Source organism: Camellia sinensis, chromosome 8 (assembly GCF_055761805.1).
Source record: "Camellia sinensis isolate YWXY chromosome 8, ASM5576180v1, whole genome shotgun sequence".
Taxonomy (NCBI): Eukaryota; Viridiplantae; Streptophyta; class Magnoliopsida; order Ericales; family Theaceae; genus Camellia; species Camellia sinensis.
Genome location: NC_138968.1, coordinates 65,215,225 through 65,228,493, shown reverse-complemented (window position 1 = coordinate 65,228,493; position 13,269 = coordinate 65,215,225). Strand labels below are relative to the sequence as shown.

The window sequence follows — 13,269 nt, the reverse complement described above, 5'->3', positions numbered from 1 at the left end:
GAGAAATCTTGCATGTACAGTAAAGTCTGCATCACAGCATTCCATGAACTTGTGAAAGTTTGACATGGATTGCATATATTTGTTTTAAGAAATACAACCCAAGTATCAACTATAAAAAAAATACAATCCGCAGAACCATTATCAACTATAAAAAAAAATACAATCCAAGTATCACCATTATCAACAATAAAAAATATGAAAAACCTCAATCTTTAATTTATATCCGCAGAACTTGTGAAAGTATGACATGGATTGCAAATATTTATTTTAACAAATACAATCCAAGTATCACCATTATGAACTATAAAAAATAGGGAAAACCTAAAACTTTAATTTATATCCACTAATTCACCAATCTTATGAAGATAACTTGCAAAATTTTGAAATGTTGCACAAATCTCTATTTTAAAAACGCATGCGTTTTCTTCTGCTTAGATTCAAACGAATGCATAAAATTTTAAGATTCAATCAAAACTATTTATAGTGATTTGATCCATAGTGGACAATTGTAAATATTATATATATTAGTATAAAAGCAGATACATAAAATAATAAAGAATAGTTGTTTTTTGTTCTTCAAGCATCATCAATATACAAAATAGGGCGATAGGTTTATTTTATTTTATTTTATAAGAAGGAAAACGGTTTATTTATATTTATATGTGACTCTTGGAAACAAATATATTGTTCTTAAATGCTTAACTCAAAAAATAAAGGAATAGTTAATTTATTAGGGCTTTTCACTGGACAAGTCCAATCAGTACACACACACACACATAGAGTGGAGACGTGTGAAATTGAGATAATTTCTATTCATTAAGCCAACCCTTATATATAACCTTAGGTATGTCATTGCTATTGCCCATAAGCACTTCACATTTCACAAAAGAGAGCAAGAGAGAGAGAGAGAGAGAGAGAGAGAGCAATATGTCAATGGAGGTGTATAAGAGAGCAAAGCCATACTTGGCAATGATTTTGTTGCAGTTTGGGTATGCGGGTTTAGGTATTATAGCCAAGTTTGGTCTAAACCAAGGGATGAGCCTTTACACCTTCGCTGTCTACCGGAATGCTGTCGCCGCTCTTGTCTTTGCTCCCTTTGCTCTCCTCTTGGAAAGGTATTTCTCCCTCCCTCTCTCTCTCTCTCTCTCTCTCTCCCTGTTCTTTGCTCTATGAGAGAAGATTTTAAACTAATCATACTATGTTATTGACTATAACAAATGTACAGGAAAGTAAGGCCAAGGATGACCACTTCTGTCTTCTTGAAGATAATGTTACTGGGCTTGTTGGAGTAATTAATTTATCTTTCCACCTCAAAAAGAAAATACTTATAAATTAATTTAATTATGCTTTTAAGGTGAATCTAATGCAGGTGCCTAATGTTTTTACTCTTATTGTTATGTAATTGTAATCAGGCCTGTGATAGACCAGAACTTGTTCTATACTGGGATGAAGTACACAACAGCTACTTTTGCCACTGCCATGTGTAACATTGTTCCTGCCATAACTTTTCTAATGGCTTGGATACTCAGGTAAATTACCTATGGATTTTGTTATCATCTGGAATTTTGTTATGCATTAAATAAGGTAAAATAACAATAATAATATTCATCTGAAATTTGTTATGCATTAAATAAGGTAAAATAATAATAATAATAGTTCACTATATATTTCACATATTTTTACATTTTGTTTATATATGTTAATATAATTTTTACACATATATATGAACATTAATCATGTCCAACGGAGATGGTTAGTATTTCCTATTAAGTATTCTATTATGACAACCCAAGTTCACATATGTGCACGGAATATATATATATATATATTATAGAAATATAGGCAAACAAATTCAATACGTGATAGATTCATTAAGGGTGACCTAATTAAGCTCGAAAGAAAGGGATTCTTATTAAACTTGATTTTGAAAAAGCGTACGACTCAATTAACTGGGAATTTCTATTTTCTATGTTGGCCAATTTTGGGTTTGGGTCAAAATGGACTTCTTGGATGAGGGCGTGTGTTTCCACAGCAAGGTTGTCTGTTCTTGTGAATGGTTCACCAACAGAGGAGTTCTCTCCACAAAAGGGTCTTAGACAAGGTGACTCTCTATCTCCTTTTTTATTTATTATAGTGGCAGAAGGGCTGAATATATTGATGCACCGAGCTCATGAACTAGGGATCATTAAGGGGGTAAAAGTCGGGGCGAAGGAAGTGATGATTTCTCACCTCCAATTTGCAGATGATTCGATGTTGTTTTGTGAGGATGACTTGGAACAAATAGTTCATGTAAAGAGGGTCCTAAGATGTTTTGAAATACTTTCTGGAATGAGGATTAACTATCACAAGAGTGTAGTGTGTGGTGTAGGTGTGGATGTTGAGGCCTTGTTATCCTGTGCTGATATTCTAAATTGCAAGGTCCAAGGATTACCAATGAAATTCTTGGGCCTTCCATTAGGTGCTAATCCAGGTAGGAAATCAACCTGGAAGCCTGTGTTGGATAAGGTTAAAGCCAGGTTGGCGGGGTGGAAGAGAAGAACTCTATCTTTTGCAGGCAGGCTAACGTTGATCAAGTCTGCCCTGTCTAGTCTGCCTATTTACTATCTTTCTCTGTTCAGAATGCCCAATGGAGTGGTTAGAGAAATTGAAAAACTCCAAGCTGCTTTCCTGTGGGGAGGTAACGATCTGAAAAGGAAAGTTCACCTAGTAAAATGGGCTGAAGTGACAAAAAATAGGGAGCAAGGTGGACTGGGAATTAGAAGAATCAAGGATGTCAATTCTAGCCTTCTCCTTAAATGGTGGTGGAAATTTGGGAAGGAAGTAAATGCCCTTTGGAGGAGATTGTTGTGTAGCAAATACAGGATTGAGGAGGGTAGCTGGACCCCATTGGCGAGTGTGTCTCATAGTCACTCTAGAGTGTGGACTGATATTATCACAGTGGCTAAGCATCATCAACAGTTAGTGGAGTTCTATGTAGAGAAGCTTCGGTTAAGGGTTGGGAATGGGACTAGGATCAAGTTTTGGCATGACCGTTGGCTTGGCAGCAGATGTCTAAAAGCTGAGTTCCCTAGAATCTTTAGTTTGTCCATTGATAAAGGGGGATCACTCTTAAGCTTCTATGATAGGAGATCTTCTGTGGAGGAGTGGAATTTTATCTTTAGGAGAAACCTCTATGATTGGGAAAATGATGAAGTAAATCGATTGGTTGTTGTTTTAAAAGATGCCCCTCCCTTACGCTGTAATGTGGAGGATTGCGCTACATGGAATGGAACAGCTGGCTGCCTCAAGGTATCTGATTTATACAAGTTCAGTGACACTCCTTTTGGCCCTCATCTGTCTTTAGGTAAGTTTGTGTGGAACACCGATTTACCTCCTAAGGTCCAGTTTTTTGGCTGGTTAGCCTGGAGGAATAGAGTGAAAACTAGAGGTTTTCTCCACCATATTGGCATTCTTAACAGTAGTGCTTCAATTCTTTGTGCCTTTTGTGAAAATGAGAATGAATCTGCTGCCCATGTGTTGCTGCATTGTCCATTTTCCTGGAAAGTTTGGTCAGATCTGTTACAATGGTGGGGGTGCCTGTGGGTGGTGCCTAGGTCTGTTGACCGCTTGTTTTATTGGTGGTTAGGTGGCCATTTTAAGAACAAGGTTAGGAGATTATGGAGGGTTTTACCTCTGATTGCTCTATGGTCCATTTGGAAGTGTAGAAATGATTGTATATTTAATGGGGTGCAGCCTTGTGGAGTTGATCTCAGTGAGCTCATTAAGGTTCGATTTGCCTTATGGAGTAAGGCCTCCAGGTTAGGGAATATGTACTCGGTTAATGATTTTATCAACAACATTGATCAGGTAAAGGCATGTGTTTGAGGAAGGTTGCAGCTGGCAGTGTCCTTCTGTTGTGTGCATCTGCTGTCTGCATGATCGGTTTGGTCTTAATCTGCTTCTGTTTTGCAGCTGCCACTGTTTCATACTCTGCATCTGAGTAGCAGAACATGCTCCACTCTTCAGCTACTGCTCAAGCTTGTATTAGTCTGCGGGTTGGTAGCGCACTTTGCCAGATGCTAGGTGCATTTTCAGTCTGCTAAGTGGCCTGGCTTGGCTGCTGTTTAGGGGCCAAGCTTTGGCGGTTGCTGCTGTATTGTAGATTGTGGATTGTATCCTGTATCTTGCTAATTTGTTGGAGTTTGGGTGTTTGATTGGCTTCTCGCCAATCATGGGTCAAGTGCATAGTGCACTCCCATGATTTGTTGATGTATTGTGGATTGTATCTTGCTTTATCATCAATAAATCCTTATTTTGCCGATCAAAAAAAAAAAAAAAAAAAGGGTGACCTAAATGAATGTCACTTAGAATGAATTTAGATCAAACAATTCTATATATATATTGGAAGTTGGAGGTCATAGTCGAGGAAGGAGAAATCTTCCTTGTGGCGAGATTTGAATCTATGACTCTTAACAAGGCACAAAATTTTGATCAGCCCCAATTAGATCCACTTGGTTCACAAAATTAATTTTTTTATCCTTCTTTTTTTACCTTATATATGCGTAACTTTTTTAAATCACATATAGTAGGTTTGCACATAAAACCATGCGTACGTACGTTATGCACACATATATATCCATGTGTTTATTAGTAAGTCTGAGAACTTATAAAATGGGCCTAAATTTTTGCCCAGAATTCAAGTTAGAGATTGAATTGGTATATTGTAGGGGTTTCATATATAGAATTAATTTGAATTAAATATTAAAAATTTTGGATAAAATTTTTAGATATATGCTATTATTGTGTATTTATATGGAAAAGTTAGGCATCATGAAAATTTTTTCATGAAAAATTTATGATCATTGGATTCCCTTGATTAGTATGTGGTGTTTTATATTAAGTGTAATCCAAGGGTCACAAAACTTTCATGATTATTTTCATGAAAAGTTTTTCTTGATACCTAACATTGCTGGCATTTATAGGCATGCCGTGTTATTAATGTTCATAGGGGATCAATGTCCAAGTGATACAACTTAATGGTGTGATTTATAGGCTTCAAAAGGTTAATCTGAGGAGCTCACATAGCCAGGCTAAGGTGGTGGGGACATTTGTAACTGTTGGCGGAGCAATGATTATGACATTAATCAAAGGAGCACTAATTGGATTGCCATGGACCAAAATGAAAAGCCATGGTCCAATAACTAATACTTCAACTTCTGCAAACCAACAAGACCTCATCAAGGGTTCTCTCATGATCACTGCAGGTTGTTTCTGCTGGGCTGCTTTCGTCATTCTGCAAGTAAGGGATTTTTCTGCCCTAACCCAAAGAAAAAAGAGAGAAAAAATGGGAATGATTATCCAAAATCAATCCTAACTGCAGGATTTGAATAAAGAAAAAAATTCAACGTTTGATTGGTAATAATTAAAGCCTAAACAAAATATATTTTGTACTCACAACTCACACAACATATAAATCTTTCTAATGTTAAAATATTAATTTCATCAACAGCCATATACAAAATTAACAAAATCAACAATCAAACCATCAACTGTCATCAACAACCCAGCAGAAAGATCAATTTCAATTTCATTAACAAAAGCCCTTGTTGCTGGATTTTGACCTTCAACTGGCTGGATTTTGTTGCTTTGTTGCTCAGTAGAAGACTTTGTTGTTGATTGGTCAGGTAGATGCTATGTAATAGTTTTAGGTGCTTTGTTGGTCTCTTGCCAACTTTACCCATTCTTTTTTATTCTTTTCTTGTGATTATGTGTTTGCTTAGGATTGGTTTAGGGTGCATGCCAACTTCTTGGGATGTTCCTTTTTCCATGAAGCTTTCTCCTTCGTCATTATTAACCCGAAATGTGATAATAAAATTTCTCTTTTGTTAATAAAAAATAAAATAAAATTAAAAAATTTAACAAAACATCAATTTCGTTAGCAAAATTAAAAAATAACCTAAAATTACAAAGTGAGAGGGAGATAGATAGGGGGGTTTTGCAAGGAGAGGTGTAGGAAAAATAAGAAATAACACACAGCGGAAATAAACGGATTCAACATACCTTTTATGCTCAAATCAAATCCATGGATAATTCTTAGATTGTCTTTAGGATAAATAGATCACGTATATTCCTGGATCTTTTGTTGCGGGAGCTTGAAGTGCCTTATGTGTTCGTATTTAGCATGATAAGTATTATCTTTTATAAATGGTTAACTTAGTAGTTTGGACATTGACCTTACACATTAGACAGTGGATAAGATGCTCTACTAGTAGTATATAAATTTGCTACATGTAAGATTCAATGCACTAGTTAGACGCAGCTTGAATGAACGCAAATTGGTCACTAAAATATCTTTAGAGAGGTAATTGCGCAAGATGTAGTGATCTTGAACCTTTTCATGTGAGGCGCATATGGTGAATTCCGTTGTATATCCTTATCGCAAAAGGTGCTGATAGGACCTATGCTTGAAATCTAGAATTGCGCAAATTATAGTTGTGATTTTTTAATCGATCACTTATTTTGTGAGATTATGGGAAATTGATGCTATTACGATTTGCTTCATAATGATTAGCAGATGATGATGCCAGCATGCAAGATTGGTTCACTCATATGAGCAATCTCCATTGGCGATTGAGAGCGAGCCAATCTTGCATGCTGGCATCATTATGAAACAAACCATAATAGCATCAATTTCCCATAATCTCACAAAAGTAAGTGATCGATTGAAAAATCACAACTATAATTTGCGCAATTCTAGATTCCAAGCATAAGCCCTATCAGCACCTCTTGCAATAAGGATATACAACAGAATCCACCATGCGCGCCTCACATGAAATGGTTCAAGATCACTACCTTTTGAGCAATTACCTCTCTAAAGATATTTTGGTGACCAATTTGCGTTCATTGAAGATACGCCTAACTAGTGCATTGAATCTTACATATAGCAAATTTATATACTACTAATAGAGCATCCTATCCACTGTCTAATGAGTCAGGTCAATGTCCAAACTACTTAACCGTTTATAAAAGATAATACTCATCATGCCAAATACGAACACATAAGGTACTTCAAGCTCCCGCAACAAAAGATCAAGGAATGTACGTGATCTATTTATCCTAAAGACAATCTGAGGATTTATTCAATAGCTAAGGATCTAGCTTTTGCAGATAGGTAAGTCAATGGGTTTGTAATTTCGTATTTAGAATCATTTTAGGATATTCCTTGTGAGTCATCAAAGAAAAATCGAGAATTTTCCTAGAAAAATCCCTAAGGATCGTGCATCTAAGCATATAAATTACATCACCAATGTCTATCATGTCTAAAATAGCGAACTACCAACCCTAGGTGGCGATAACCCTATAAATTCCTGGTTTATAATGACCAAGTGAGGAAAAACTTCTTTTGGACCATTGATCATGCCTTAGTGATCTTCATTGATCATCGTTGGCCCATCATGGCTCGATGAAATCTAAGAATCACTATTTGGATAACAGTTTTAGGCCATAAAAGATTTATTAGAACTAGCAATTTTTTGCACTCCTATCTTTTTGCCATAAAACCAGAAGGTAAATCCCTACGAATCTACTTATCCAATTTTTCAATGAGAAGTTGGGTCACAATGTGTACAAAGTAAAGTTCCGAACTTGTGTCAATCATAGCCTAAGTCAAAGTAAGCTTCACTCTCGGGAAAGAAGTCTTCTCATGGTATGCACCTTCTTTAATGGTGCGACTTTTTGGTATCTAGCGAGCCATTTGAATTAAAAAATGACTATCCAAATCACGCATAACTTTAGAACAATTTCGCGTTATAGCGGAAAGTCAACCAAATCCTAGAAATGGTTAATCTTCAAAGACATTGTCTTAAAATGCCCAACATTAACTCACTTTCTAAAAGCAGGGGATTAGGGAGCCTTTGGCATTATGCTAGACTCTTTATCATAGGAAATTTTCACCTAATGATAACGTGAAAAATTTTCATATTCACCACCGAGTAGTTAAGAATGTAGAGTATTCTTCTCTAATGGAGTAATCCGTCAGTAGGCATGTTGCTTCCATTGTCCCTAGGATGTTGGAAGTTTTTTTTTCTCATTTTCAGCTAGGCTATATAAAGTGCTATATTTAGAATTATCTATCTTAAAAAGTTTCAAAACTCTATTCATGTCACATTTACTAAGAAAAGTTTACGTAAATTAGTTACACTCTCACAAAACTGCTCACCTATAAGCACGTGACCAGGAGGGTTTATATGGCATCATACAACAATACGCCACATGACCCTAAGCATTTACAAGACATCATACAATAATGCGCCATAGAACTTTAGGTCATGACTTTGCAACCTTATGAGAAGTAAAATAAAGTTATGCTACTTGATGATTACAGATCGCCCACAAATAGCTCTCTGCTACTTGATGATTACAGATCGCCCACAACAAACTAAAGTGCAATTCTCAATTGAGAAACATATTTTGCCATCATTCACCTAATATAAACAATACTTAATTTCTTATCTCTACTATACAATTGTGTTGCTGAATATTAGGAATAATCAATTTTCTAAGCATCATTTTCTCTTCACAGAGCTTTTAAAAAACATTCAAATAAATACTCGCCACCTCGGTCAAAACTCAAATAGAGTAAACATGGATCATAGAAGGGGTGCTAATGGAAAACATGTAATCAAAATCACAATAAAAAAAATTAAATTCATGTTGTTGAAACATATTAAGAGAGAGAGAGAGAGAGAGGAGAGGAGAGGAGAGAGGGAAGACCTAGACATTACCGGGTTGTCTCCCTATTAGTAGCAGTGCTTAAGTGAAGGTGCAAGGCGGAGCTTTTGTAATGGTAGTCGTGCTCTAGTGGTAGAGGCACAAGAAAAGCCAAAACAAATGTGTGATAGAGAGTTGAGAGAGATGGTGGAGAGGAGTAGCAGGATGGTGGAGAGAGATGGTAGAGGGAAGTAGAATGGTGGCAGTGAACACTAATGGTGGCCAGAGAGAGAGAGAGAGAGAGAGAGAGAGAGATAAGAGGTCAGACTTGGGAACTAAATAGACAAATTACCATTATTTTCATACACATTATTTGCGATGGTAGTATTGTTTTTCATTATTTGCGATAAAAATGGTTGTAGACACAAGAAAAATAATGGACTTTTTATGACTAATAATTGCAATGGTACAATTGTTATCACAAGCAAATATGTTGTTTTTTGTGATCGTTTTATTTATGATGGTGTTTTCTATTACAAAAAGTGCAATTAACAATGGAAATTTATCGGGTCTCAAAAAAGAAAAAAAAAGTTTATTTACAATATTAAATTTGTGGTCACAAATAAAACTGTCTCAAAAAAATCTAATTTCTGCTAGTGGCACCGTCATATGTCACTCGTTTGGTAATTTCTGCTAGTGGCACCGTCAAAAAAATCTAATTTCTGCTACTATCATTTGAGGACCTCATTAAAAATTATTCATGGAATATCACAGTAGCATCATTACATGGTTTACAAAATGGAATAAATGGGACAACATATCTCCAACCTAGTCATCCGATAAGCTCTACCATCTTGTGATTATGTGTTTGCTTAGGATTGGTTTAGGGTGCATGCCAACTTCTTGGGATGTTCCTTTTTCCATGAAGCTTTCTCCTTCGTCATTATTAACCCGAAATGTGATAATAAAATTTCTCTTTTGTTAATAAAAAATAAAATAAAATTAAAAAATTTAACAAAACATCAATTTCGTTAGCAAAATTAAAAAATAACCTAAAATTACAAAGTGAGAGGGAGATAGATAGGGGGGTTTTGCAAGGAGAGGTGTAGGAAAAATAAGAAATAACACACAGCGGAAATAAACGGATTCAACATACCTTTTATGCTCAAATCAAATCCATGGATAATTCTTAGATTGTCTTTAGGATAAATAGATCACGTATATTCCTGGATCTTTTGTTGCGGGAGCTTGAAGTGCCTTATGTGTTCGTATTTAGCATGATAAGTATTATCTTTTATAAATGGTTAACTTAGTAGTTTGGACATTGACCTTACACATTAGACAGTGGATAAGATGCTCTACTAGTAGTATATAAATTTGCTACATGTAAGATTCAATGCACTAGTTAGACGCAGCTTGAATGAACGCAAATTGGTCACTAAAATATCTTTAGAGAGGTAATTGCGCAAGATGTAGTGATCTTGAACCTTTTCATGTGAGGCGCATATGGTGAATTCCGTTGTATATCCTTATCGCAAAAGGTGCTGATAGGACCTATGCTTGAAATCTAGAATTGCGCAAATTATAGTTGTGATTTTTTAATCGATCACTTATTTTGTGAGATTATGGGAAATTGATGCTATTACGATTTGCTTCATAATGATTAGCAGATGATGATGCCAGCATGCAAGATTGGCTCACTCATATGAGCAATCTCCATTGGCGATTGAGAGCGAGCCAATCTTGCATGCTGGCATCATTACATGGTTTACAAAATGGAATAAATGGGACAACATATCTCCAACCTAGTCATCCGATAAGCTCTACCATCTCATGTTTCTAGTTTGAGAGTAGTACTATGTCAATGTGTTGAGTTAATATTTCGAAACAAGCAAATTTTTAAATTGATCAGATCATCCATGCTTCATAAAAGTCATTCATTTGGAGCTAGTGAACAAGAATTTCGTTTCACAAGCGTTGCATCTCTTTACCATTGAAAATGCAACCAATTCAAGAAAAAAAATTATAGAAAATAAAGTGTATAATATTAATTTAAAGGTGGTGAAGGTGGGGCACAACCAAAATAAATCTACTCTACATATTTCATTTTCTGTACTTTTTTTTTAAAAAAAACCATTATTACTTTACTAATGACCAATGATATAATGACAAGTAAGATATAAAGTGGTTTTTTTATGTCTGTTAGGCAATCACATTGAAGTCATACCCAGCAGAACTCTCTCTCACCACTCTGATATGTATGTTGGGTTCGTTGCAAGGAACTATATTGACCCTCCTTGTCGAAAGGGGCAACAAGGCCATATGGTCCTTGAGTTGGGATACTAAACTCATATGTGCACTTTATGGTGTAAGCAATTCTTATTCCAAACACAATATAGATAGTACTTGTTTCAGATTTTACAGTTGAACTCATAGATGATGTCTGGATGCAGGGAATAATCTGTTCCGGAGTTAGTTATTATATTTCCGGAGTAGTAATGAAGGAGAAAGGACCCGTTTTTGTAACTGCATTCAATCCTCTAAGCTTGGTTATTATTGCCATCATTGGCTCTTTTGTTTTAGCTGAGCAAACATATGTGGGAAGGTAAGTATCAATGTCCTTTCTCCACTAGCATCACATAAATTTTATGACAGCAATATTACAATTCTGGAAAAAAAATTATAAAAAAAATGTCAAGATCGAATACAATGTAACAATATTGCAATCCTCCACGAAGTCGTCGTGGGCTCCTTCAAGAGTAAATGAGGCTCTGCCAACACAACATTCTAGACACTTTATAAAAGATTAAAAATTAAAAAAATTTAAGTCTTTCATTTTTATTTCATCGATTTATGTATTCCATCCAACCTGTTTAATTTTATTCGTTTATTACAAATATTCAGAATAATACATGCTAATGAAAGAAAATGGAAGTACTAAAATGGTTAACTAAAGTTATTGATTAATTTTTTTATATTTTTTTTACAGTGTTGTTGGAGCAATTGTCATAGTGATCGGCTTATATCTTGTAATATGGGGAAAAAGCAAAGATGAATATTCATCTAAATCAGACAATGACCAAAGAGTGTCATTTGATCAACATGATTGCATGAATCATAACACGGAGACTGAGACTTCAGATCCTGAATTTGTTAAGGGTATTACCAGAGTGGTGCCTGAGGATGAAGTTGTTTGAAGAGCCAAACAAAACAAATAAAATGTATGTATGTAATTTGATTTTCTTTTTTTAAACAAGGTACAAGTTCTATATATGCAACCTTAATTTTCATATGGTTTCTTACCTTGTCGTTCCCTTTTTGGGTAACTCCCTCCAAATTTTGTGTCAATGAACCTTAGCAAGTTGGAGAGTTTTAATTTTTGAGGTAGGATTGTAAATGATTCAATTGAGCCAAATAGCAGGTTGTTTAAGTTTGGCTTCAAAGTTTAACAAGTTTCGAAATATGTGTTCAAGTTTCACTTATTTATCTTTCAAATGGACCTGGAATAATATTCTCTTGTTCAAGCGGCTACATTTTGTGGATCTCTATGGCTATTTGGTCTGCGTTCAAGAGATTGATATATTCTGTTGAGTGTCTCTTGTTTTTTTCTTTGATTTGGGTTTTGTTTTCTTCCTTGGTTGATTCTTGACCAACTCTTGATACCAGGATTTGGGCGTCCATGTGCCATGATCCATAACCCATTTAGATTACACATCTTAATTTGAATTTGAATTTAATCACTATCCTATTTGGATAACCCACTATCAATATCTATATTTATCTTATCTTATCAAGAGATATGGATAGATGGTTAGATAGTGAGTCTATATATCTGATATGGTATGTGGGATGTGGAATGAATCCAATAACGAATGATTTTTCTCATATTCTCTCTTTAACTCTCTTCCATTAAATTAACGATCAAACATTTGCACTGTGACTAGAGTGGGTGATACTCATACTGTGGTATCACTCCATTGTTGGGTGTTCTTAGTTCGTGGTTTGTGAAGCACGTGATTTACGTACAATGTTCTTCGTTTTGGATTCTAGCACCTAAGGTATGCTTTGAATCTTTTTACCTATTGTGTTATCTGTATCTTACATTGGTATTAGAGCCTTAAATGAGTATTTTTGTGCTTGCTTTTTTGTGCATTAAAATATGTATATAATTATATATATACATGATATATGCATTAAAAATTAATATTTTTTCGAGCTTTCTCCGATCAACCTGAAATTTACATATGTTATAGTACATTTCATGTAAAACATATCTGCAAAGTTTCATGAAAATACAATGGCTAGATTGCAAGAAAAATGAAGACCCATTTTATATTCTTGAAACTTTGTTTGCATAATGGTTTTACATGTTTTAATTTCAGTCTACAAATCTTATATATTTAGAATTATTATTTTGAGACCTTCGAAACCATATATTATTTGTTAGATTTGGACTTACGGTCGATAAGAAAAATCAAACCCTAATTTGGATTCGTTTTGATTTTTTGGTGGCTTAAGAAAGAAGATGAAATGTAGAGTTTCTGCACTTCCACTTTCATTAGAGAGAGATTATAATACACC

The 13,269-nt window shown here is 35.0% G+C and overlaps 1 protein-coding gene across 1 annotated transcript; it reads left to right on the top strand.

Moving 5' to 3' along the window:
* Positions 1–782: 782 nt before the first annotated feature.
* Positions 783–12,282, top strand: LOC145796961 (WAT1-related protein At2g39510-like). Its single transcript, XM_082882785.1, has 7 exons — positions 783–1,115; positions 1,226–1,288; positions 1,413–1,529; positions 5,032–5,278; positions 10,895–11,056; positions 11,142–11,293; positions 11,678–12,282. Exons 1-7 carry the CDS (start codon positions 847–849, stop codon positions 11,883–11,885), a joined length of 1,218 nt encoding a protein of 405 aa, XP_082738911.1. The 5' UTR covers positions 783–846; the 3' UTR covers positions 11,886–12,282.
* The last annotated feature ends 987 nt before the right edge of the window (positions 12,283–13,269 follow it).

What these genes read in the sequence shown, in the direction of transcription:
- LOC145796961 (XM_082882785.1), top strand. Translation starts at nt 847, where the DNA reads ATGTCATTGCTATTGCCCATAAGCACTTCACATTTCACAAAAGAGAGC. An exon ending in CTGCTTTCGTCATTCTGCAA is followed by an intron (nt 5,279 to 10,894) that starts GTAAGGGATTTT and finishes TATGTCTGTTAG; the next exon opens with GCAATCACATTGAAGTCATA. An exon ending in TCATATGTGCACTTTATGGT is followed by an intron (nt 11,057 to 11,141) that starts GTAAGCAATTCT and finishes GTCTGGATGCAG; the next exon opens with GGAATAATCTGTTCCGGAGT.